This window comes from Mauremys mutica, chromosome 8 (genome assembly GCF_020497125.1).
Source record: "Mauremys mutica isolate MM-2020 ecotype Southern chromosome 8, ASM2049712v1, whole genome shotgun sequence".
NCBI classification, from domain to species: domain Eukaryota; kingdom Metazoa; phylum Chordata; order Testudines; family Geoemydidae; genus Mauremys; species Mauremys mutica.
In genome coordinates this window covers 58,067,717-58,093,726 of record NC_059079.1, presented here as the reverse complement: position 1 = coordinate 58,093,726, position 26,010 = coordinate 58,067,717, and the positions used below count along the sequence as shown (strand labels likewise).

Genomic DNA, 26,010 nt, shown 5'->3' with positions numbered 1-26,010 from the left:
GCTCCCCCTGGAGTGGCGCCACCATGGCGCCGGATATATACACCAGCCGACCCACCCACTCCTCAGTTCCTTCTTACCGCCCATGTCGGTCGTTGGAACAGTGGAGCGCGGCTTAGCTGACCTCCACTTCCCTAGCTACTCGTAGTTTCTCTCGTTAAGTATATAGTTCAGATGTTTATAGTTGTAGTTAACTTTATTTGTTTGTAGTATAGTATAGTGTATTTATTTCACAGGGGTTCGGGGTTTATCCCCTTCCCCTCACCCGGTGCCAGGTCCGATGCCCGGTCCACAGGGTTTTATAATGCTCGGCCGGCCACAAGCCGATGCCGACAAGAGATCCTCTCCTAAGTGCCTCGAGGAATCTCACCTCACAGATAAGTGCCGCATTTGTGAGGCCTTTAATCCGAGAACAAAGGGGAGCGGGACTTTCGTCTCAAACAGCTCCTGAGGGAGGCAGCTCTTGCTCCTCCGCTCTTGGCACCGAGCGCTGGTTGGTCTTCAAGGAGCGCTCCCTCGGCACCGGATCGCCGGTACCGCCAAGGCCTCTCGGCACCGGCCGTCGCTGGCTCCGACGTCCACTCGGCAAGGATTCCTCTCCTGGAGGATGAAGAGGCACAATATCCTTGCTGCGTCCGAGCCGCCTGCTCCGCAGCCGAGCGCTATGCTCAGTCGGATCGCCCGGCACCGATGTCTGCCGCGGCACCGACAATATCCGCACCATTAACTCCGGCCAGGCAAGAGCCGTCGAGTCCGTGCTGGAAAGCTCCCCGGTACGAACCGTGGTCGAGCTCGCTATGAAGCTGCGTCCGAGCCGCCTGCTCCGCAGCCGAGCGCTATGCTCAGTCGGATCGCCCGGCACTGATGTCTGCTGCGGCACCGACAATATCCACACCATTAACTCCGGCCAGGCAAGAGCCGTCGAGTCCGGTGCTGGAAAGCTCCCCGGTACGAACCGTGGTCGAGCTCGCTATTAAGCTGCGTCCGAGCCGCCTGCTCCGCAGCCGAGCGCTATGCTCAGTCGGATCGCCCGGCACCGATGTCTGCCGCGGCACCGACAATATCCGCACCGTTAACTCCGGCCAGGCAAGAGCCGTCGAGTCCGGTGCTGGAAAGCTCCCCGGTACGAACCGTGGTCGAGCTCACTATTAAGCTGCGTCAGAGCCGCCTGCTCCGCAGCCCGAGCGCTCTACTACGTCGCACTGCCCGGCACCTGTACCTGCTGCGGCACCGACAGTATCAGCACCGTCGACTCCGGCCACGCAAGAGCCGTCGAGTCCAGCACCTGAACGCTCCCCGGTGCGAGCTGTGGTTGAGCTCACTATTCCCTCCATGCCGGAAACATTTCCACAGCGAGGGAGTTGATGGCACGGGCAGAGCCTGCGCTGCTTTAACCCCCGGCACCGCCGGTGCGGGTTATATTGTCTATCGGCGAGCCTGTCTTGCTCACGCCACCCTGCGTCGGCACCACAGAGCGGCACCGTTCACGATCGCAGTCCCGCAGATGTTCTCGGTCCTGTCGCCAAGCCCGGTGCCGGCACTGTTCACGGTCCTGGCACCGTTCCCCATATCAGTACCGGTCGTACCCGCGGCACCGATCAGCATCCCGTTCCCCAACCTGGTACACTCGGTGCTGATCCAGCTCCCGGCACCGCTCCAGGCACTGGACTCACGTAGCCACTCCCGGCATCGAGCCTCGAGATCTCGGTCATCCTCCCGGCATCGCTCCGGTCGCAGGTCCCATTCTCGCTCCCGGTACCGGTAGGACTCACGGTACCGATCCCCAGTGCCGCGTCGAGCGCCATGAGCTGGAGAGGGAGACTCTACCCAGGGCTTTAACTTCTCCATGGCCATCCATTCGGATGTGCACACCAGAGTCTTCCGGGTGCTCTAGGCCAGGACCCTGACCCCCATCAGTGGCTGCCCTGTACATCTTGGGCGTGCCATCATGCCAAAGGCCTACCTGTGATCCCATCGCGCTCTGTTCCGTCAGAGCACAGGGTACCAGGGGCGACAGTTAGCCGTCCCCCTCCGACCGGTACGGAGGAAGTCCGGTTCTGCCACCGGATTCCCACATCCCACCGGATCAGCAGGTCGTCCAGGAGTGTGAGCCCACACAGGACCCACTTGTCCCCGGCCTTTCTTCTCCCTCCTCCCCAGATGAGGCGGTGGCAGAAGCGTACTCCTTGGGCCCTCCCCTAATCGGCCTGGGGGCCCATCAGGACCTCCCGAGACGGGTGTAATCACTATGAATCTCCAAGTGGCCACTATCCCGCCCATAGGCACGGGAGTCGAATGCATGTGCATGGTATCCTCCAGGGGCGACGGGCACCTATATGTACGTCTTTCCCCCTGCTTCCTTGTCATCTAGTCCGTCAATCAGACGCAATGCCATGGCCTACAGGTACCAGCCCCTATGTCCAAGGGGGCTAGGCGAATGGACTTCTTGGGCCATAAGATGTACTCGGCAGGCACCCTGCAACTTCGCGTAGCAAACCAGCAAGCCCTGCTTAGCCATTACTATGGGCGGCGGTGAGAGAATTTACGGAGTCGGTTTCTCAAATCTCCCGTCAAGAGTTTGATGCCCTCCTGGAAAAAGGGCCGAAGTGGCGAAAGCTTCCCTCCAGACCTTGTTGGATGTAGCGGTCTCCACAGCCACGACTCTGGCCTCGGGTGTTGCCATGAGGCGCATTTCATGGCTCCAGTTATCGAGCCTTCCCTCGCAGCTGCTGCACACTATACAGGACTTGTCCTTCAATGACAAAGGCCTGTTCTCAAAACTGACCCTAGGCTGCAAGGCCCAAAGGACAGCGAGGTCACTACGTACTCCCTCTAGGCATCTACATGCCGATGTCTCACTGCCGACCTTTCCGCCAGCCTCACCGCCCTTACCCTGCGCCTAGACAAGGACAGGGCTTTGCCAGCAGGCAACGCTGAGGCAGTCATAGGCGTTGGTCGGGACCCCAAGGGGCCAAAATCAGGGTCCTCCTAACACCAATCGAGCAAAGCCTATCCCTCCTCCTCCCTCTTAGGGAACCCCTCTCACGAGCAATTCCTCTTGCAAGAGGTGCGGGCGCTCTTCACCATCGGAGCTATAGAGGAGGTTCCAAGGACGAAGGGACAAAAGGTTCTAGCCCCACTAGTTCCTGATCCCCAAGGTGAAGGGAGGTCTCAGACCTATCCTAAACCTGTGGGAACTCAACAAGTTATGATATACCTGGAGTTCCGCATGGTATCCATGGGGACCGTCATCCCATCCTTGGATCTCGGAGACTGGTATGCCGCCCTCGATATGAACGGCGCGTATTTTCACGTCGCCATTTATCCTCCACGCAGAAGGTACCCCCGGTTTATGGCCAACTGTCATTCCAGTTTACGGTCCTCCCGCTCGGCCTCTATGCAGCCCCCTGTGTATTCACAGTGTCTAGCTGTAGTCGCCGCCCTCTCCGCCACCGTCGGATACACGTGCTCCGTATCTGGACGATTGGCTCATTCCAGGGGCCACCGGGGCCCAAGTTACCTCTCGTGTGGGCGTCGACTAGGTCCTATTCCTGCGTTTAGGCCTGATGATCCATATAGCGAAATCCACCCTGATTCCCACTCAGGGAGTAGACTTAACTGAGGCCACCCTGGACTTCAGTATCGCACAGCCTGCTTACCTACGCCTTGATTTCACGCGATGGTAACCATTGTACAAGGTCTACAGACCTTCCCGGCAACTTTGGGTGAAATTGCCTAGGTTTCCTGGGCCACATGGCTGCCTGCACGTGCGTAACCAAACATGCCAGGCTTTGCCTCCGTACACTTTAATTGTGACTCACGTCGGTGTACCCGGCCAGAGACAGCATGGTCATGGTCGCCTCGATCCCCCCGAGCGTCCTAGGCTCCCCCGACTGGAGGTCGACGCCCTCCCTGATGGATGCAGGGGTGCTGTTCCATCCACCTCACCCTCGGTGTCCCTCATGATGGACGGCCCCATCTCTTGGCTGGGGTGCTCACTTGGGTCAGTTTCCCACTCCAGACCTTTGGTTGGCTCAACAGCTGCCCTTGCACATCAATGTCCGGGAGTTGGGAGCAGTCTGCCTTGTATACCAGGCGTTTCAGCAGCACCTACAAGGCTGTTGTGTCTCGGTGTTCACAGACAACACAACGGACACCCGTTGCATAAACAAGCACGGAGGAGCACGGTCCTCCTCTCTTTCCAGGGAGCTATCCAGCTCCGGGACTCCTGCACAGCTCAATCGACGGACCTGTAGCGTCCTTTCTCCTAGGGGTCCGGAACACTCTGGCAGATCGCCTCAGCAGTTCCTTCCTGTCTCTCAAGTGGTTGATTCCTCCGGATGTTATCCATTACGTTTCCGGAACTTCGCTCTCGCGGGAACAGAACGAGAGAGAAGTTCTGCTCATGCCAAGGCCTCTCCCCGGGCTCAATCTTGGCTGCTTTTCTAATGCCGTGGACGAGCTGTCTGCCGTCCGCTTTCCCACCGCTCCCGCTGGTTTGCAAGGTCCTGCTAACACTCCGCAGGGACAGAGCGCATCTGATCATGATCGCTCCAGCGTGGTCCAGGCAGCACTGGTACACCATGTTGCTAGACCGGTCGGTAGCCAACCGATTCCCCTACCTCTTTGCCCAGACCTCATAACACTGGATCACGGCAAACTTTACCACCTAGACCTGCAATCCCTGCACATCTCCGCATGCCTGCTGCGGGCCTAAACCAATCCGAGTTACGTTGTTCTGCCTCGGTTCTACAGGATTCTCCTGGGTGGTAGGAAGCCTTCCACTCGGTTAACGTATCTGCCAACTGTCAGTCTTTCTCTTGCTGCTACGAAACACAATGTTTCCCCCACAGAGGTTCTGATCCATTTCCTCTTGGATTGCCTATGATCTTCAAACAGCAGCGCCTGGCGCAGTTCATCATTAAGGGTGCACTTGGCACCTTCCTCCCAAGGGAGAGTGGCCGCTTCATATTCTCACACTCTGTGGTTTCTAGGTTCCTCAAGGACTTGGGGCATTTATGCCCCCAGGTTCGCCGCCCCACCAACTCCTGGGTCTTCCACCTGGTTATAAGCAGACTTATGCCTGCTCCATTCGAGCCACTGACAACATGCTCGCTGAGATACCTGTCCTGAGGGACAGTTTTTTCCTTGTAGCCTTTGCATCGGCTGGACAAGTCTCCGAGCTTCGGGCTCTCACAGTGGACCCACGGTGCACTATGTTGCGTAAGGACAAGGGACGGTTGGGACCACGTCCGGCCTTCCTCCCTAAGGTGCTGTTGACCTTTCATATCATCCGGGATATCTTCCTTCCGGTCTTCTTTCCGAAGCCCCATTCATTGTGACGGGAGCACATTTGCCCTCCCTAGACGTCCGTAGGGCGCTCGCTTTTTATGTCGAGCGGACAAGCTTTTTTTTTTGTACGCCCTCAACTCTTCGTTGTATTGGCAGACCGAATAAAGGGCCTAGCTGTCTCCTCCCAGAGCTTTTCATCTTGGATGATGTCATGCATTTGCACCTCCTGTGACTTGGCCCATGTTCCGTCGAGCCATCTTACTGCTCGTTTCACCAGGGCTCAGGCTTCTTCTGCTGCCTTTCCGACTCACATACCCTTCCAGGGGCTATGTTGTGCTACTACCTGGTCCTCGATCCGGACCTTTGCCTCTTTGGTTTAACTGTCCAGAGATGATGCAGCCTTTGGCTCAGCAGTTTGCATTCTGCAACATCTCACTCCGACCCCACCGCCTACGTAAGGCTTGGGAATCACCAGGGCCGGCTCCAGAGCCCAGCGGGGCAAGCACCCGCCTGGGGCGGCCCTTTCCCGGGGGGGCGTCAGGCTGGGCCGGCGGACCTGCCGCAGTCATGCCTGCGGGAGGTCCACCGGAGCCCCGGGAGCAGCGGACCTGACGCAGGCATGACTGCGGAGGGGACGCTCAGCCGGCGGCTCCAGTGGACCTCCCGCAGGCATGACTGCGGGCGGTTCGCTGGTCCCGCGGCTCGGCTGGACCTCCCGCAGGCATGCCTGCGGCAGCTCAACCGGAGCCGCCGGACCAGCGAACCGCCCGCAGCTGCGGGAGTTCCAGCCGAGCCGCGCGACCAGCGGACCCTCCGCAGTCATGCCCGCGGGAGGTCTGCTGCTCCCGCGGCTCGGGGGCGCCTCCCGGGCATGACTGCTTGGGGCGGCCAAATTTGTAGAGCCGCCCCTGGGAATCACCTACATGGAATGGATATGAGCAATCACTCGAAGAAGAAAAGACGGTTACTCACCGTTGTAACTGTTGTTCTTCGAGATGTGTTGCTCATATCCATTCCAAACCCACCCTCCTTCCCCACTGTCGGAGTAGCCTGCAAGAAGGAACTGAGGAGTGGGTGGGTCGGCTGGTGTATATATCCGGCGCCATGGTGGCGCCACTCCAGGGGGCGCCCAGCCGACCCACTGAGTTGCTAGGGTAAAAGTCTTCCGACGAACGTGCACGCGGCGCGCGGACACCTACATGGAATGGATATGAGCAACACATCTCGAAGAACAACAGTTACAACGGTGAGTAACCATCTTTGTTTACCCTCACAAGACAGCGCAGGGCAGGGTTGTTCTGCTCGCTTTCTCCCAAGTGCTAGGCTAATGCCCTAATCACAGGACCATCCTTCCTCTCTGTAACTCTAGATATTCTTGTTATCTGTATAAGTGTCTAATCCTTTTTTGAACCCTGCCAAACTCTTGGCGTTACTGACATCTTGTGGCTTTGAGTTCCACAGGCAAAATGTGCATTATGTGGGAAAGCACTTCTTTCATCGGTTTAGAATTGGATTGGTTTAGAACCCTGATTTAGGGGAAGTGAGGACTATAGTCCTGGGCTTTCCCAACACTGCCCCTCTAGTGGATCCCTCCCAGCTGTGATTTGAACAGAGAGGGTGATTTATACTTAATTCTACAGGATGTATTTACCCTAGCAGGAGTTTTGCTATATTTATTTTTAACATCTGTGTATTTTTTATTTCAGAAGTCCCTTCCCAAGAAGAATCCAAGACAACGTCTCATAAGCCATCTGCTGCTGCCCGGTCCAAGAAAGCCAGCAGACCCAAACATTAAAGAGTAGCAATGCCCAGTGAAGGTCGTTTGGTTCCCATTTGTAGTAGACTTTCAGCATAACACTGCCCATCTCTGGGGCTCCAGATACACTTTAATTCCAAGTTCTTTAGTATAGCAAAATGACTGGAACACCCACTAATGCACCCTCCCAAGGAGAGCTTTAGACAAAGCACTGGAGAGGATCTTTTCTAGATTTATAAATTATCTGAAAACCCCACGCTGGGTAACTCAGTGTTTTAGTGTAGTTGCCAGTCATAACTGGAGACTGGACTAAAACAGAACTTGTAGAAATGGCTTTCAGGCCTTCTCAATGTAGCTGTTAGTAGAGTCTTTAAGAGATCAGGTCATAAACTTATCCCAGGCTAGCTGTACTGCCACAGCTGGAACTTTGGGATAAATTGTCCAGATCTCAGATCTATTCATAAGTGCTCAGCTTGTCAACATAAATCTTGGGATGGTTTCTTCCAGGTATGGAGACAGAGGGAGGCTCCTGGGCCAGGTCTTTCTCAGAGCGGGACACAGGATACTTTCTAAGTACTTAGAGGGGAGGTTTCCAACTAATTTATACAAGCACAGTGTACAGAAAAAGAAAAAAAGTCCTGCTTAGTGTTGCTTGAGAAATAATTAAGGCAGCAGACTCAGAATACCTCTTCTGAGAGCCATCGTTTCCATGGTTATCATCCTTTTACAAGATGTCCATGGCTTTTGATACATTGGGATGTCTGTTAACGTGGGTGGTGAATTGGAGAGGAACAGCTCTGCCAGTTTGATTGAGACTCTTAAGGAAACAACCCACAGGACTGCCCAGAAGGGTTATAGAGACAACACTGCCAGGACACAAAGATGGAGCCCTGCTGACTAATGGGGAGAGTCCTAAGCACTAAACCTCCAGGGCAGTGGTCCCCAACACGGTGCCCGTGGGTGCCATGGCTCCCGCCGGGGCATTTGTGTGTGCCCGCCTAGTGCCCAGCACGGGAGAGAAGCTGCATCCCCGCGCCTGCCAGGGACAGAGAACTGCAGGATGCGGGCGCCGGTGTTCTCTGTCCCTGGCAGGCACGGGGCTGCAGCTTAAGCTGGAGAGAAGCCGCGTCCCCATGCCTCCCGGGGATAGAGAACTCCTGGGCTGCAGGTGCCAGTGTTCTCTGTCCCCGGCAGGTGCGGGGCCCACCCTAGTGCCCAGCAGGGGAGAGAAGCTGGGGCTCCGCGCTTGCTGGGGACAGAGAACTCCGGGGCTGTGGGTGCCAGTGTTCTCTGTCCTTCCGGCTTCTCTGCGGCTTCTCTCTGCACTGCCCAGAACTGGCGCCAAAAAACCCAAGAAACAAAAACAAAACAAAAACAAACAAAAAACGCTCCGACTCTGCAGAATGGACAGAATGCCGCCCCGTAGCATGTGCTGCCCCAGGCACGTGCTTGCTCCACTGGTGCCTGGAGCCGGCCCTGTATTATGTGAGTAATTGTTGGCGCCTGCCACGCTCTTCTGAAAACATGAATGTGCTACTGGCCACAAAAAGGTTGGGGACCACTGCTCCAGGGCAATACAGAATCACCAGGACAAGAAAAAGAGCTGATGGCAGGGCAGCTCCTAACACTGTAAGGCAATTGACTGTGGAAAACAAAGATGAAGCAGCTTGCACCTACGAAAAGAACTTTGGGGGTGGGGTGTGACAGGGAGTAGTAAAATCCCCAAGAGTCACAAAGTGTCCCAAGAGCATCCAAACGATAACAGGAGGCTGGGCCTGCAAAGAAAGTTTGATTACTACAGTAAATATCAGTGACCTGCCAAGGACTTTGCCTTGATTGGTTTTATTGCTTGTTATTTCCAGGGCTTCTCCGGGACTTCGCCCTACAGCCCTACTCTCTGCTTTTCCAGGGCTTTGTATATGTAGAAATGTTGAAATGCACCTCTGTTGCTCCAATGAAATGACCAAATGTCTTAATGACTTATTAGCCAGTACAGACTATTGCAACTTGATTCTCAAGTTTATTGGGCTTGAGGATCTCATTTCAAATCCCTGTGTTTGGCCTTATCATTAGCGTTTGCATCATTGCATAATGACTTAAGAATGGTCTGTTGCAGGTTCAATAGCAATTAATCAGAGATGTCCAATAACTAGGCTTGATCAAGTTATTAATCAAAGATTAATACAGCATAATACAGAAAGGAAGAGTACATATGTTACCAACCCCTTTGGAAGACAGCAATGGCAGCGGTCACACCGTCTCAAAATTCTCTGCTTCCCCCTTCTGTATTTCTGCCTAACTGGGAAGAGTTGCATCAGTTTCCTAGACCACTTTACCTAATACACCTTTTTAACTGTTTTCTTTTACATGTTTTTCACTGATGGTGAGGCTCAATAAATTTTTACCCCAGGATGCGGGTAGTATGTTGTAAGTTTCAAGATGGCATATGGTTTACATTTTGATAGTTATACAGATCCTGCACATTACACAAAAACACAGATGCATGTACGCAATATTTTAGGCATAGTGTTTTAGAAATTAGCAAAGTTTAAAGGTATCTTAGGTTTTGCATTCTCCAGTGCAGATACGTAGCAGAAGACAGGAGTTCTTACAAAGGTCACAGCGTCTACATAGCATACAGTTTATAGAATTTAACATGAATATAAAGGACTTCCAATATAACATTCTTATTCACTGACTATTTTCTTATTTTGGTTACATAACACCCCTTTTCCATTTATACTTATAGTTGCTATAATAACCAATTCCTGTATTTTAATCAATACTTTTTAACCTTTTACGTATAAGAACTGATTTCCCAATACATTCTATCCCGACACACTGGTAGTTGATAAGAAAGCAGTTTACATTCCTGGTAAATACATTCTGTGCCTCCACCACTCCTTCATTCCTTTCTCCTGGTGCCTCTGCCCACACTCTTCCCCACTCTCCTTCCTGTGCCTTCAGTGCTCTCCCCAGGCACATCTACTGCTCTTTCCAGCACTCCTGCCTATGCTGCTGCTCTTCTTCCCATCCTCCCCCCCCTTGCACCTCTGCCTGTCCTTCTCCAAGTGCTCCACCACTCCTTCCTGTGCTTGTTCCTGTGTCTTGCTCCTTTCTGTGCTCCTGCCTGCACCTTCAGTGCTCCCCCTGCCTGCAGTGTGTGTGTGCTTGGTTAGGGCTGATGTACAATGTGTTTCCTGACCTATTAACTTGATGGTGTCTGACTGAGGTTGGTTGTGTTGTTTCCATGGTGATCCTCAGAGTCCCTCCTCTCAGGTATTTAAAGAACAGCCCTAAAAACATGCCAGGTGTGTAACTTACTCCTGAGAGTCTGTCTAGAGTGAACATTCTGTACAGAGTTTGAAATTCAGCAGGAGAAACATCTGGGGGAAAACAAACTATTTAGCTTGATCGACACATTTCCCTCTGAAGCTACATTGCTGCAATGGGTCCCAGGCTGGGAGGTGGGGACCGATGAGCTGCCTTTGTTCAATAATCTGAACTAGCCAGGAGGGCCTCTCCACTCAGCTCATGTTCTTCAGTGGAGACTAACTGAGGCTGGTGCCAAATTTTCCAAAGCCAGTTTCTCCCTTCCCACCTGCTCAGACATTTGGCTGAGAATGTCCTTAGTCTTAGAACACTAGCTAATACCTCTAAAGATGGAGGGTGAAGTAGGGAAATGGGAGGATAAGGGGTTCTGGAGGCAGGTAGGGAAGGAATCCCAAAGTGGATGCAGCAGCCAGAAGGTTGGCTGCAGAGTGGAAGGAGAGGAAGGAGGGCTGGAGGCCCAGGATGGCACAAGCTGCTCAGGGCTTTGGCCTGATCGCTTCACTGGCAATGAGGATCCTTATCCATAATAGTCAGAGGGTTAACCCTTTATGTGCTAGTCCATCTCCATTATGCTGATGCATTATAGTGAGGCATCACTATCAGGAAACTTACCCCAGCAGCACATGGTCTCCTTTTACAGTAGTCAGCAGCAAGCAAGGGCTGAGTGAAAAGAGATGTACAAATACAATAGCCAGAGGGTGCAGGGAGCGAATGGCCTAGATGCCACTGGCTGGGACTACCCATCCTGAAACATTACTGAGTGTGCATTTGTCCAGGGGAGAGATCGCAAGGCACTCTCCAGCTCAACATTGATGGGCAGTGAACTACCTCCACACACCAGAGCAATTTGGCTGGGTTGGCAATTTGCTGTAATTATAATTATTATTATTAATAATATCCAGCTCTTATAGCTCTTCCCAGCCATAGATCTCAAAGCACTTTATGGCGGAGGTTGGTATTATCCCCAGGTCACAGATGGGGAAACTGAGCCACAGAGAGGGGAAGAGACTTGCCCAAGATCACCCATGTAAGTGACAGAGCACCAAATAGGATCCAGGTCTCCTGAGTCCCAGTCCATGCCCTATCAGTTAGGCTGCACTGCCTCCAGGAGGTACTCAAAGGTAGGTGAGAGGGGCAGTATCAGAGCTGTGGGGAGTCCCAGACCTGGGGGACAGATGGTCAGGAATACAGTGCAGTACTAGGGCTGTACAGGATTTGCTAGAACATGCTGCATACTTTTGCTATGGAGAAAGGTCTATCAAATTGAATAGGGAGCTACAGATATTTAAAGAGCCTTCTGGAGAGATGATGCTTAGTTCTGTTGGGGTTTTTTGAGCATTCTACCTGTTCTGTGGACCATCCGACAGAACTGAATAGAGAATCATCGCATAGGACGTACGGGGCAGTTGAAGAAAGCTATAGAAATGTTGCTGTTATCTATAAAATTCATGACAGTTATTAGCTCCCTGCTTTCACTATCTCAGGGGAAGTACATCAGGATTTGTAGTTTATCCCTTTAGTTTGCCTTTAGTCCCCTAATAAGATCCCATCTCTCTTACCAGGTTCATGTCTCACGAGAACTTTGCCTGTGTCCTCTCCTAGGGCGCCATTAGTAGCAACAAGCAGCAATACAACTCGCTTACCCCACAGATGGCTGGAGTGTCCATTTCAGGCACAGGCTTCCAGGCCATAAAGGGGCTTGTCTTTCACCTCCTTCACCCAACCAAAATCCTCCATGGAGGAGACTGGTCTGGATGGGGGGTGCTAAGCCTTCGCAGTGGGCTGCCTCCACCCCACAAAGCCCGGGGCCCCGCTCACTCCTCTAGGGCAGAAGGGCAGCAGCTCCCCTGGGGATGGCAGTGCTGCTAGGAGCCAGTGTGGCTGATCTGTGTCAGCCTGGCTGCAGGCTGTGCCCCTTCCCCACCCCACAGCCAGATGTGTGCCAGCTTGGCCTCCAGCCCCTCCCACTCAAACCTTGGGCAGCACCAGGCCACTGGGCTGCTGCTGGAGCTCATTAACAATTGAGATTAACACAGAGAAAGGAGCTGGAACAACAAGGACCCCACCTTGCTTTCTGCTGTGCTGCCCGTTTGCTCTCCCTGGCTCAGCTACCTCAGCCCAGAATCCAACAGCTGGTGAGTGACAGATCTCGGGGGACACTATTCCCCAGGGGCTGCCCACTTACTGCTCCAGCCCTAATTTGCCCTTTGCAGTCAATGCTTTGGCTGCACAGGTGGAGAATGCAGGAGCTATTGGTATTAGCTTTCATGAGCACCCTATGTGCCTCAGTTTACCTGGTTGGCATTAGCCTGCCCATCTGTCTGCGGTACAGCCAAAGGAGGCTATTGGGGTAAACAAGCAGGAAATGAAGCAATAGTTGGGATAAGCCACCTGGGGGAAACAGCTTCAAGGGAGCTAAGATGACACTGGTTGAGGCTATTACGTGGGAAGATGCTGTTCTCCAGGCGGCAGGCAGAGGAGGTGCCGGGGGTGAAAGCCTAGCACTGTAAAAGACCAGGAACAGCTATAAAGCTCCTCCCCTGGTTTTGGGAGGTGGGTCAACATCAGCTGCCTGCGTGGGGGATACTACCAGAGACACACTGATTGAGGGAGCACCTGCAGCAGGCAGGCTGTTCCAGCTGGAGATGAAGGTAAGTGGGTGAGAGGACCTTGCCAAAGGCTGCAAGGGAAGCTGAAAGTGTAAGAGAGAGGGAAGGTGTGGCTAGGCCTGTATCGTGTGATCCCTTGGCTCAGTGAATGATTAATATGTAAGTCTGAAGCCCTTGTTTTCCGTCACTTTAGTCAGCTGATGCCCCAGGCTTCTGGAGGCAAAGGGTTTACAGGGGCCCAGCCCAGCTGGGCCAGCTATGATTGGGAGGCAGGGGGCTGCAGCCCAGAAACCCAGTCAAGGGATCAGCCCAACACCATGGGGGTTCCACCCAGGGAGGGGGGTGAAGGTAGCGAAACCTGTCTCCAGAGGGGTTCACTCATGAGGTCTCATGTACCTGGGCCAGCGCTTCTTACCAGCCACCCCTCTTTGAGGAGATGCCCACCTCGCAATGAGTGACACAGCAGGAAGATCTCAAGCGCTGCCCAAGCGTATGGAGCCCTGGATAATGCACAGCCTCTGACTGATATGTTACAGCGGGGTGCCCCTTTGGGCCTCCTCACTTCTCCTGGGCACCGGGCTTCTGCAGTGCACATGATTCCAGCCAGATCATGTTGTGGAGGTTGGGAAGAGAGAGGTTGATATTTTGGGCCTTAATAAAAACATTCCTAGTCTATCCAGCCAGCCTAACTGGAACGATAGAGGCCATCTCTAGGGCTCCAGCTCTGGGGCTGGGGGAAGCAGTTATAGCACCCCTCTGCTCCTCAGCACAGCAGGGTGAAAGGAGCAATGAAATGGTGAGACGCAGAGGGTGTGCCATTCCTGCACCCCACACACGGGATGAGCTGGAATGTTTCTTCAAAGCAAACTCAAAGGTCTGTGTCCAGCCCACTTTATATCACAGGCCCCTGCTCATTTCCCATCCCAACCCCTCCACAGTTCATGCTGGGGGGTTGGTATGGTGCAGGCCAGTCCACGGCGCTTGTTTGAAGATAAGTGACCTGGTAGAAGGTGTTCATCAGCATGGCAGCCCCGCCTGAGTGCCAGCTTCCCCTGGCATGGCTCTATAGCATGGGGGAGTCCTTCTTGTCCTTTGGAACCTCAGGGTGATTGGGAGCGCTGGTGGGAAGGCTGCTGCCCGTGGAGTTGTGGCTAGCCGCAGATGCAAGATTCATTAGGTCAAAGGGCAAAGGGAGGACGATAGTGGAAGGTTTCTCGGCAGACAGGCATTGCAGCATGTGCAGGTAACGGAGCTGGACAGCAGCTGGGGAACTGGCTAAGATATCGGCTGCCATCTTCAAGGATTCGGAGGCAGCCTTCTCCCCCTCGGCAGCGATCACCTGCAGCACAAGGGAACAAACGGCTGTTTCTGCACTATTCCATTGGGTTGGCCCCCCCGGGGCTGGCAGCAGCTGTGAGGGCCTGGCTGATGGGGGCTAACATTATTTCTTACAGTGAGTCTGAGTGAAGATGCCAGGCTGGAGTCGCTGCAAGCTCCCCCCCATGGCCTGTGTTCCTGCCTTAGTCTCTGCAATGCCTCCTGCTGAGCAAAGGAGGGAGTGGAATAGCCCATGCAGCCAGAGTTCCTCTATCACTTCTCTGCTGTGCCCTCTGCTGGAAGAGGTTGGGACTGCAGCAGGGTAACCACGCTGCAGCACCTACCTCCTCCTGTGTTACTCTTTAAAGTGGGGTTCCCCAGCCTGTGGGTCAAGTACCCCTCGGGCTGGTCAGAGGGGCCTTCCTGGGGATCTCGACTGGGCAGAGCCCTCCTGTGGAGGAGGGCTATAGGAGAAGCAAAGGAGGGAGCAGCCAGTCCAGGGTTTGGGAGACAGGCACTGTGCACCAGCATTTAACCTGCCCTCTCCTGTTAGGATGCCCATCAGCTCAGTGCAGGGACAGAGGCAGCCCCTGACTCAGCCAGCAGGGAGCACCAGTGGGAAGAGTTTGATAAAGGGACTGCTCCATGCGCAGAAATGGCTGGGCTCCACAGAAGGACATAGGCATTGCAACACAGAGTGTGGAGGGGCAGGGCTGCTGCGGGAGAGAGTCCCCTTAGGGTAGGGAGGGGCACCCCTCCCATTGCAGGGTGCAGAGGGGCAGTGCTGTGAGCGGGAAGGCGTGTGGGATGAGGAGCCAATAGAGGTAGGGACAGCTGGGCCCTTGGGGGAATCTCCTCTCCTGGCGGTGTATAGGGTCTCTATCCAAATGGCCGGAAAAGGCTGGGAATTGATCCACATGGGAATATGGGGCATTCGCTGGTGTCCTACCCGCACTTTGGCCTGTCTCTGGGCCTCTGCTTCCACTGCCAGGGACTGCTGCAGTTCAGCTGGCAGCCGCACGTGGTTGCTGCAGGAGGAAGAGACTGGAGTTACATGGACCCTGGAATTCCACGCCCACGGGTGGTGCCAGGCTGCTACCCTGTCTGACACTGCGCCCCAGGGTCTCCTTCCTGTGCTGAGGCAGGTTACAAAAGCCCCATGGAGTTCGGATTTTCAGCCTTCCAATCTCATTCCCCATCCAGCTGGTCCCAACCCACCTAGCACTGGAATCAATGGGGGCCTTCCCAGGGACACTCTGATTCTTGGACTAGGGTCTGCTATTGGCCGAGCTGTGCTTTTCTCCTTTGGAACCGGGCCAGGAAATCTGACCTGCAATAACAGAGCCAGATCCCCAGCTGGAGTCAATGGGTGTAGCTCTGACGACATCCATGGCACTAGACTGAGTTACCCCACTGAGGTGCTGGCCCCAGCTGGAAAACACAAGAGCTTTTTGTGCCATTTAAACATTTGCAGCCCAGTGAGTGGAGGTGCTGAGTATGTGGGCAAAGGAGAAGGGCTGGGTGGGGGCTCGGGGCGCTGAAGAGGTGACACCTGGCTAGAGCTTCAGGGGCAAAGGCGGAAAAGGAGCAGACATTAGCAAGCAGTGTTTGCGCAGGGGCACAGGGAGGTTTCTTTACCCCGCTGGGTCTCCGCTTCATACATTTCCTACCTACATTTCTGTTCTCTCCACCTTGATTCCCCAGCGACATGTGACTGCATCCAAGGCAACCTGTAGAGATGGGGATATACTGACCGTAGGCAGTGTGTGGGGCCCTGTGCCAAGGCACTTACAAACAGGTCAGACATATGGTTCACTGCCTGAGTGCTCGTGCTGGAAGGATGTGTCTGCTATGGATACTTGTGCATGCTACAGAAAAACACTTCTGGTTAAAAGGCTCAAGTGTCTCTAAAGGTTGGACACCAAGAGAAATCCCTGTGGCAGGGCAAGGAGGTAGCTGCCATGTGCGTCTTCATTGCTCTTGGCTTCTGGGTCTCACACTGTGCTCAGGAAGATTTGCTCCCAGAGAAGTCAGCTGACTCAGAAGCACCATTGCTGCCTCAAAAAAATCCAGTTCTGGTGTAACGCCACTGAAATCAGCAGGGTGGGGCCCACTTACACCAGGCCTGAATTTGGCCTTGGATGTGTCATTTGAATCTAGATGGCTGATCATTTCCCAGCTTGGGTTGCTTCCCCCAAATTCCTCTCAGCAGCTGGATTTGTGTCAGCTTTGCTGCAGCTGGCGGAGAAACCCACCAATTCCCTGCTTTGTCTGGCTGCGGCCCATCAGGACTGTGTTCTGCCAAAGCACTTTGCCCTCGGACAGCCTCTCGAATCCAAGGGACTCAAAGTATAATCATCACACTGTTGACTTCCATTGGGTGCAGCAATTCACCTGACGCTACGACTGATCCCTGCAACTGATCACTGTGGGCTTCTTATAGGCTTTCCCTGAGGCCCTTTATATACTTTCACTGTGGGTTGAAAGATCGATCTACGGCACTGACCCAGAGCTCTGGCCCCACAGCTGCCTGCCTCCACGTGGAGATACCTTCATTTCCTGGCCAATGCTCTTCCTCTCCAGGAGGATTTCACTGAAGGATCGATGGGCCAGCAAGCGCTTCATGGTTGTCTGCACCAGCAGCTGGACAGCGCTGGAGAGGTTGGCCACACTGGTTAGGAGAAGAGAGGCATTTTCCATCCGGTAGTAGCAAACAGCATCTATTTCCATAGTAACCATGTCTTTGGTCACCACCTAGACAGAGAATTTGGGGGTGATGGAGCTGGTTCTGAAAACTCTAGGGTGGGATGAAGGAGCTGGGAACACTGCAGGAGAGGAAGAATGGCCTTGTGGGTAAGGCATTGGGCTGGGACTCAGGAGATCTCAGGGATTCAGGTCCTAGCTCTGCCCCAGACCAACTGTGTGACCCTGGGCAAGTCACTTTGCCTCTCTTTTCTCTCCTGCCGTTGGCCTGTCTTGTCTATTTTGCATGTAAGTGGTTTGGGCAGGGACTGTCTCTTACTATGTGTGTGCAGCACCTAGCACAATGTGATTATCACTGACTGTTTACGGCAGCGTCCACTGCATGCTAGAAGTCATGCAGGACGGTCCCTGCTCCAAGCTGCTCCCACACTAAGACTCTCAGGTGGGGGCTCTAGATGCTGCTATTACTAGTAATGCAGTCGGGTATAAGGCATGCAGGGAGAGGGAGCCAAGGAAAGAAATGAAAAGAAAGGATTTGGGTTTAGGGAGGGCTGCTCCCCACTGGTCTGTGCCTGCCTAGACCCTGGAAATGACAGACTCTGATCCCAGCAAGCTGTCCTTCCAAGGCTGGTACAGATGGGGGGTCCTTCAGATGAGAGCTTAAGAACCATGCTCCAGCCTCCTCTGCATGGGACCCCCTGGCACTTTTTGTAAGAATCTGGCCCAGTGTCTTTGGCCAAAAACTCTTCCTCCTCCTCCTTGTCGTGCAGTGTTGTGTCGTGCTGTGCTGTACTGGCCATTGGTGCATTGGATTGTGTTTAGTGTGCTGTGTTGTACAGCAGTGTGTTGTGTTGTGCTGGGCATTAGTGTGGTGTTGCCCACTTTATGTGTTCAAAAATCATGAACTTGGATTAAAAATGGTGAGAAAGTCCAAGCACCCCACCTGTATGATTTGTGCCTTCTAGTTTCTGCCCCTTTAGGGTGAATTTTGGTCACATTTGGGAGCCTTTCTGCACAGCTATGAAGCCTAGATACTGAGCATTGATTAAGGGGGGAAAAAGTGAGATTCTTCCCCATTCGCCTGACTCCAGGACCTGGGGTTTATAAAAAACACCAAATATCATAAGATTGGCAATAAGATCATGAGCACTGAGCAGTGTGCTGTGTGCCAGTCGGCTAGTGTCCTTTGCCCAGAGCTGACTGCATCCCAGCTGTGCTGGCCGTGCACAGCTTGTAAAGCACTTTGGGAGCCCTCAGAATCCAGTGCTAGCTAAGTGTGAGACACTTTTATTGCTTCAGGGCAGAATGACCAACACTAGCCACTGGCTGCAGTTAACTTCAGGCCTCTTGGGTGGGTGTAATATTATGTGCCACCTTCCCACTAGGGAGCAAATAGATCTAACCAGCCATAGGAAAGGCTAATGCTAGAGATGCAAGGAAGGAAATGGGAGGGAGTTGGCTTACCTCATGGAAGGGGATCTCTAGGGTTTTGAGGCGACGGTCTACCTTGTGGTATGTATCCAGACAGGGAAGGAAGAAGAAAAGGCCTAGGGGAGGAAGAGACAGAACAGTGACTGGATGCCATGGAAGAAAGTTCCACTTCCTGACCCAACAGGAGCAAACCTGGGGCTACATAGGACAAGATAAAGACCAAGAGAAGGGCCCAGAGCTGCAGCGTCTCCAGCTCCAAACACCTGCCCAGATGTCCTGCTGCAGGAATGGGCGGGGGAAGGAAAAGAAACTCTTCCCAAAAGATGTGGCAGAGACATCAGACCCTGAGGGGTTCCCCTGGCCACCCAGTGCTAAGGTTTTAGAGTCACTCGCTGTCCCCCTTCACACGTCCCCACTCAGTGTGCTGGGTTCTCATTTCACAGGTGAGTCCACATCTTAGCACCAAGATGGGTCTGAGCTGTAACATTTGGAGCAGGATCCAGATCAGAACAAGCTGTGGGCTGTTTGGATGGGGGTTCTGGCTCAGGCCCATGGCTGCCTAAAGTCCTCACGCGGGGGCTTAGAGGAGGGGCCTGCTAGGCCTTTGGGGTCTTAATGCAAGGGCTTCCCAGGCAGCTAACATGTGGGGAGTGTGGATGGAGCAAGCTGAGCATGGCACATACACGCGAAGGGCCCCATGAGAGGAGATGGGTAGGGAGATGACCACAACCTGCAGTTGGGGGTGGGAAAGGGGCTGTACTTCCGCCTCCTCATGGTTGGGAGGGGGAAGGGAACCAGGGGCATGAAGCCTGACCCCACCACTTCAGCAGTGGTTGGAGGCATAGAGGTGTCAGGAGCCTCACAGGAGCTGCTATTGCCAGGAGAGGAGCCAAAACAAGGCTCCTGAGAAATGCCCTCTCCTTTCTTGGCTCGGCTGCATGGAGCGGGAGAGGGCTGAGGGAGCCACAGGCACTGGGCACAGGATTTCCAGATGCCCCCTCACCCCACTCATCTCCTGTGACTGCAGCAGCCCAAGGAGCAGGCAGCCCTGTGAGGAGCCAGTCGCCTGCCCAGCAGAGGGCAGTGCCTGCATTGCCAGCCATTAGCAGACCTGGTCGGAGAGGGAGAGTGCCAGAGCCTGCAGGGATGGGGGGGTTAGGAGGACAAGGCCATTGGACGGGGGCAGAGGAGAAGGGCAGATCCACCCCATCACAGACTCAGGATAAGCAGAGGCTGGCTTGGGTCAGGATGTACATTTGTGGTGGGTGGGGTAAGGGGGCACAGGGAGGGGGACACTGGGTGTGGGATCCCCTGGGAACAGTGGGGATGGGGTGGCTGGCCCAGCACTTCTGGGAGCCCCCTGGGAGCCTTGCACGAGTGTGGTGAGAGAAAGGGATGAAGGAGTGAACAAATTGCTTACCGGGCCCTCGGGGCCTTCCAGGAAGGAGGCGCCCAAGTCGGAACACGATGGCTCTCTCGTATTCCCGCACGATCTGCAGTGGGAGACAGAGAGGCTGGAATCGGAGGGGGTGGGCTCTGGGGGAAGAGCTGCAGCATTGGAAGAGAAGCTGGCGAAATCATTGTTTTGGGAAAACCACCGAAAGGCAAACTGCGCCGAGCCAGCCAGCCAAAGCTGTCAGCTGGCATAGCTCCATTCACGCTAGAGCTGCTATCTCCATTTACACTAGCTGAGAATCTGGCTCAGAGACTATATGGCAATTGCAGCTGTGGCCTGCTCCCGGCCCCTGGAACTGAGAGCAGGGAACCTGTCTCTCGAGTGCTCTCAATGATCCCCCTCCGCCGGGGCCTAGGCAGCGTAGAGGAGGAAGCCATTTGAATCAACACTGAGGGGGCAAGAGCCAGATCTGGGGTGGGGCGAGTACATTGGGATGAAGAATTCTGGGAGGAGTGCAGGGGTGGGGAATGACTGGGACTGTGCATTGGGCTCGGGGGAGATTGTGATTGGCTGTGCAAGGAGACCACAACAGGGAGCTGGGGATGGGACTGAGAGCCACTGAGGGGAAGGCTGAGATCAGATGGGGAGCTGGGGGAGACTGGAAGTGGGAAGCAGCGGAGTGAGGGAGGGGAGACAGATCTGAGAGGAGCCAGAGTGCAAGGAGACAACTGGGACTGGCTGAGCAGAGAGCCTGGGGCAAGGGGTCAGATTGGGGGAAGGACGCTGAGATTAGACCAAGAGGCTGGGACTGGGAGCCAGTGCGGATGGGGACTATGGACATAGGAGGCTGAGCGGGAGACAGAGACAGATGGGTTGAGGAGCTGGGAGCAGGGAACTGGGATGGCTGGGCAAAGGAGATGGGGACTGGGATGAAAAGTCTGAGGAGTGGAGACGGGGACTGGCTAGGTGAGGAGGATAGGACTGGGACAGGACCAGGTTGGAGGGGAATGGGCAGAAGAGCCTGCACACTAGACCACACTCCCCTCCACAGTCTGGAATGGAACCCCAGGTCCTTGAGACCATAGGTGCTGATGGTGCAGCAGCACCCGCTGGCTTGAACCCCTGGCTTGAAGTAGTACTAACAACCAAATACATGGTAATGCCATTCTTCTGCTGGGATTGGATATCTGGGAAGCCACCTGACTATGTGTCCCATCCCCCTCTAGTGCTGGGCCATACAGAGAATAACAACCTACTGCGGCCATCAGTTACTCCCTCAGCTCAAGTAGCAGAGGGCTGAGTGGTGTATGTAAAGGTTCTGACCCTGCTGAGGAATTACGTGGGAGTCAGTATGATGCCACATGATGGAATTTCTGTGTTTTTCAGTTTGCTTTTTTAAAACTCTAGGAAATGACAAAGCTATGTTAAAATACTACAATAAGGTTGCAAAGTTGAGCGCACCATGCATAGCCTCACCTTCATGCAGAACCAGACAGAAACGGGGAAGGTCAATATGATGAAGAGAAGGGACAAGATGGTAAGAAGCCATTCACAGATACCTCGACTGGGAGATGTCATCCCTAAAGAAAAATAAAGAAAGAACGCATTAGCAGGTGCCTATTTCCATATTACTGACCAATTGACACCTGCTTGCATGGTCAGAAATCCAGCTTCCACCAGGTGTTCAAAACCTGCTCAGAGATAGGCAGAGTATAATCACCTGGGCTGGAATTTGACCAAGACACCCATGTCAGCATTCAGGGCCTGGCTTAAAAGGGTAAAAACATAGTTGTGTGTGAGCATTTTGGGGGCAGAGGGCTGCATCACCATATATATTCTGACAGCACCATGGGAAACAAGTGCTGACCAAGCACTACTGCTGGTACTGTACTTTCAATATTCAATAGAAATACTCTGAAAGTCCCAGCAAGGAAGGGGCAGTCAGTGTGTCCCATTTCCCAGGTGCAGCCTGTGCCAGCATCTCTCCTGTCAGGGTGGTGTAGCTTCTCTGGTGGGTTGGGTACAAAGCTTTTATCGCTGTGTGTTTGGGACGATTCCATTGCCCAGGAGCATCAGAGCCCCAGGGCAGACTCCCAGCTGGACACATGAACCAGACAAAGCCAGTGCTCGTTCTAGGAGGGCACCAGAATCAGCTGAAAGCTATACTCCTCTCAGCTGTTTTAAGCGGAGCCTGCATTATTCATTTGGGACTGGTACAGGGGGATCTCAGGCTGGGCCTGTGTGTCCCTTTGAAATGGATTCCAGCTGCAATCTCGACCCTAACGAGTGTAACACTGTGCATGGGTGTGTCTGCTATGCCTGGAAATCCACACCAATAGGAGGGACTAGAGGCTGCAGCCCAAACCCCAGGCTTGTGGTTTTGGCAAGCCAGGGCATGCCACTTTTCCATTGGTGCCCATAGGAACAAAGGCCCAGATCCTCCAAGGTTTTAATGGGAGTTAGGTGCCAAAATACTGCTGAGGATCTAGGCAAAAGTCTTTGTGCCATGGCATGAGGCCACAGTGTGAAATGGGCAGCTGCAAAGAACACATGCTTTGTGTGTATGTGTGTAGGGGGGAAGTTTGCTGGAACATGGGAAGAAGGGTGAGACCAGCGGCTTCCCCATGGTTGGTCTAAGGGTCCTGAGCTCAAGGAGCCCATTGAAGACCTTTGGCAGGGCTGGCAGCTGGCTCTGGGTCTGCACGTTTACTAACCTGATGGTAGTGTCTGATTCACTCCTGAGGAGGCTGTTCCCTGGGCAGTGAATTACTAGAGGCAACCCAGTGCAAGGTGAAGTTGCAACAGCTCTTTCTTTTGTGCCAGCTTTATGGGCCTGGGGATCCACAGCACAAGCAGGAGCAACAGGTGCTGCCTCACCACACTGTGCTTCAACCTTGACTCACTGGAGCCACTCAGAGGCTATCACCTATCCCCATTCGTTAGCAGTATTGCTGGAGGCCTGGCCCCACGGTGCTCAGGATACACACAGTAAGAGACAGTCCCTGCCCCAAACAATAGATGAAGGAAGTGCTGTTATCCCATTTACAGAGGGGGAACTGAGGCACAGAGAGACTAAAGTGACTTTCCCCATGGGGAATTTGTGGCAGAACTGGGAACTGAACCCAGCTCTCCCAATGCCCAGGCCAATCCCTTAGCTCAGGGGCAATCCTGCTGCTTGGATGTTAGTAAGTCTTTGGCCTTTACGTGGCTGGTGCCACTAGAGCTAAAGCCCCTGGTGAATTCTGTGATGTGGGCATCTCTCCTGTGGGACATAATGTTACCCAAGGATCATCAAACAGAGATTAGAGGGAAACAACTCTTATTCCCCAGCCACCCCAGGGGGATGGGCAGTGACTTCCAGAAGAAAGGCTACCTGGGCTCGTACTAATTCTCTGAGCCACGCAGTCCTTCAGTGTTAATGCTGCGACTTAGAGCAACAAGTGAGCCTTCCCCAGAAATTCTGGCTCTTAACTTTGTCTGAGCTGTAGGACTGGATTAATTGCTATTTATGGAGGACGATACAAAAGTGAGACCTGGCTTTTGTCTATATTGGCTGGTGTGTGTGAGAGAAACAGGATAAAGGCTTACAATGATTGTCTGAGCCTGGGTGTTTATTTACTAATGGACAGTACAGGAAGGAGAAAGATCAGGAAGCAGAGATCATTTTAAATGGACACCTCATGTGTCCTGATAGCTCTGCTCTCTCTGTAACCTACCAGCTCCTGCAATGCTTGTGCATTTATAGCCCCTTCCATTCAGGAATGAGTTAAGCCTCGCACACTCCCTGTGACATAGATTATTTCCCCTACTTAACAGACAGGTCAACTCACTCTCCCAGGCTCATACACATGCACCCTGTGGCCCAGCTGAGACCAGAACCCAGCTCCTCTGCTATCAGGCAGGTGCTCTAGTCCACTATGCCCCATTGGCTCCCCTGGTTTTGGCTTTAAAATATTCCCCCTTTGAACCTTCCTCTCTGACCTGCCGTCAGTAGCTAGGTATGAAGGAGAGCAAGAGCCCCCTTCTCCTACTGAGCGGATGCTGACTCCACCCTCTCCCCAAAGTGGGCATGCTCCAGCTTCCACTGGCTGCCCTTAAAAGATGGTCTTTCAGGGCTACTGCCCCCTGGAGAGGACCTGGGGCTCTAGTGGGCAGATGGCTTCCTGCTGGGTGCAGGCATGCCCCTGAAAGTGGAATGCTTACTCTTTCCAAAGGTGAGTTAACATCCCTGCTTCCATTGACCACTACAGTCTCTTCTGCTTTTAGGGGCGCTCTGCAGAAAGGCCACATCTAGAGAGGAGCTTGAACCTAAGCCCCAGATGCCAATACACAAGCTTTAAGGGTTCAGAGTCTGTATCTGAGTTTTGCAGCTGGATCTTCTCCCTACAACAAGTTGAACTAAACCTGTGGCTGGAAACACTCCCAAACTGCGTGTGTCCTCGGAATCTCTAGCAATGCTCTGATTGTGTGGCTTGGTTTCTTGGTTGTAGCAATGAGACGCTCCCTGTAATCAAGACATAACTCCTTGGAGGAAGGAGGCAGCTGTAGAGAATTAATCATCAGAGAGAGAGAAGCAAAGCTGGGGCAGCAGAGCAGCTGGACTGGGGAGGGTTTTTGCTGCTCCTTGACATTCTCTCCCATCCCTGTGATGCCAGGACTGAACAGATCAGTTCTATGGATAAAGCATGTGCCTGTTGGAAGTACAGTGCCAATGTGCAAAGGCTGAGAGGCCAAGAGCTCTGTTGATCATCTCTGTTGATCAGTTCCCCTCCTTCCCCGCTCTGCCAAATCCCTGCCCCTGGAACTGGCCACCTCCATCTGTTTTCTGTGGCAATAGGTTGGTTCAGGTGTGTTCTGGGCAGAGCAAGGCTTAAGAGCCACCTAGGATAACTTTAGTTAGAAACTTCTTCCATCTAAGGGCGGTAAATAATCCCCCGTGCGTCTCAGGGCTAAGGGGTAATAGAGCCTGTGAGGCCATAGCCTAACAAAACTCATGAGCAGCGCTCTGAGGCCTAGAGGGATGCGGGGTGGATGCTGCTTGCTGCTAAGTTCATTGCTTTATTAGAAACAGAACAGGTCCTGATGTCTCTGAGCAGCCTGGCTAGCCCCAGGGCCTGGTGCTGAGCCCTTCTGAAAATCTAGCCCTGGGGGTTTGTGTGATCACTTACTCCTGCGTCATGCACTTATTGCACATGCTTTGCTCTCCCTTTGCACTGGTGTAAACGATGATACAGAGATCAGACCAGAATTGGACCCCAGTGCCCCATGAGCCAGGAGCCTCTGTGCCTACCTCTCTCATGCCCTTTCCAAATCCTACCTTCCTCTTGCCGCTCGCTTTCCAGCAGTGCCATCACCTCTGTTTCCTCGTCGAAAGACACCACATCGTCCACGTCCACCACCGTGGAGCTCAGCACCCTGCTGTCTGTCTCTGTGGGGCTCTTCCCCTCTTTGGCTTTCCCCCTCTTGAGCCCCTCTCTGTCCTTGCTAGCTCCTCTTCTGCTCTCCACCTTCTCTCTCCTGCCCTGTGAGTCTGCGGGCTCTCTGTTCCTCCTGTGGGACTCCCTGGAGGAGCTGCGAGACCGCTTTTCCATCCTCATCGGGCTGTGAGCGGAGGAGCATGCAGCTCTTGGGAAGCAGCTTGCTGCGACGGCAGGATGACCGGTCTTGGGAATTTATCGGGGAGTGGAGGAAGTGGCAGGCGGGGGAGGTGCAGGAGGTTTTGAGCATGCTTTGGGCTTGTTAGACTTGTGGACAGTGAGCCAAGCAAGCTGTTTCCCAGACACTGTCCTATCCCCCACCTACCCCGGCACTGGCAGGGGAGTTTCAGGAAGGCTCAGTCCTCACCGCTCAGATGTCAAGATGGTGGAATCCATGATGAGGGTCTGTGTGCTCTTGCATGACTTTGGCATAAAATGCGTTGACACTCACACAAAGGGGTCTTTTTTGTGCATCTGTAAAGTAACTCCTCCCCACCCACCCCCAGTGCAGCATCAGGCTCGTGAGGCTGCTGAACTCTCTTGGCATCACTAGCACCATGACTTAGGTGGAGAATCCCAAACCTTTGCTGTTGAAAGCAGCTGCCCAAGTCAAATCCTGAATATTCCCCATGTTTAGAAACTATCTCCATTAGGGCTTGGGATGGGGGGATTGCTCCCCACTGGCTCTGCTCCCTAGAA

The 26,010-nt window shown here is 53.6% G+C and overlaps 3 protein-coding genes across 16 annotated transcripts in view; 2 read left to right on the top strand and 1 right to left on the bottom strand.

The window, feature by feature from the left end:
* AXDND1 (axonemal dynein light chain domain containing 1) overlaps positions 1 to 8,038 on the top strand; it is a 68,695-nt gene extending 60,657 nt beyond the window's left edge. For all 8 annotated transcript variants that reach the window (XM_045028940.1, XM_045028936.1, XM_045028938.1 and 5 more), the window contains one exon: positions 6,996 to 8,038. In XM_045028940.1, the coding sequence (XP_044884875.1) occupies positions 6,996 to 7,084 (89 nt within the window). In that variant the 3' untranslated portion in view covers positions 7,085 to 8,038. The remainder of the gene's footprint in view (positions 1 to 6,995) is intronic.
* Positions 8,039 to 9,088: 1,050 nt separating this feature from the next.
* Positions 9,089 to 25,573, bottom strand: NPHS2 (NPHS2 stomatin family member, podocin). Of its 3 annotated transcripts, none has more exons than XM_045027580.1 (8): positions 25,152 to 25,573; positions 21,311 to 21,414; positions 19,859 to 19,931; positions 18,472 to 18,554; positions 16,855 to 17,058; positions 15,979 to 16,034; positions 15,254 to 15,332; positions 9,089 to 14,326 (listed from the first exon to the last, which is right to left on the bottom strand). In XM_045027580.1, exons 1-8 carry the CDS (start codon positions 25,429 to 25,431, stop codon positions 14,051 to 14,053), a joined length of 1,155 nt encoding a protein of 384 aa, XP_044883515.1. In that variant the 5' UTR covers positions 25,432 to 25,573; the 3' UTR covers positions 9,089 to 14,050. The 3 variants fall into 3 exon arrangements, with proteins under 3 accessions (XP_044883515.1, XP_044883517.1, XP_044883516.1); XM_045027582.1 differs by lacking the exon at positions 25,152 to 25,573 and adding an exon at positions 21,555 to 21,598; XM_045027581.1 differs by lacking the exons at positions 15,254 to 15,332; positions 15,979 to 16,034.
* The window catches only part of TDRD5 (tudor domain containing 5), a 43,850-nt gene continuing 41,763 nt past the window's right edge, over positions 23,924 to 26,010 (top strand). For 4 of the 5 annotated variants that reach the window (XM_045027578.1, XM_045027577.1, XM_045027573.1 and 1 more), the window contains exon 1: positions 23,934 to 24,048. In XM_045027578.1, the coding sequence (XP_044883513.1) occupies positions 24,030 to 24,048 (19 nt within the window). In that variant the 5' untranslated portion in view covers positions 23,934 to 24,029. Of the gene's footprint in view, positions 24,049 to 26,010 lie in introns of all 5 variants that reach the window. The other variant, XM_045027574.1, reaches the window with a different exon arrangement.

Coding starts and splice junctions, on each gene's coding strand:
- NPHS2 (XM_045027580.1), bottom strand. CDS start 25,431: ATGAGGATGGAAAAGCGGTCTCGCAGCTCCTCCAGGGAGTCCCACAGG. Junction 19,932..21,310: donor CTGTCTGGTTCTGCATGAAG/GTGAGGCTATGC, acceptor CTCCCACTGCAG/ATCGTGCGGGAATACGAGAG. Junction 17,059..18,471: donor TAGAGATCCCCTTCCATGAG/GTAAGCCAACTC, acceptor TTCTCTGTCTAG/GTGGTGACCAAAGACATGGT.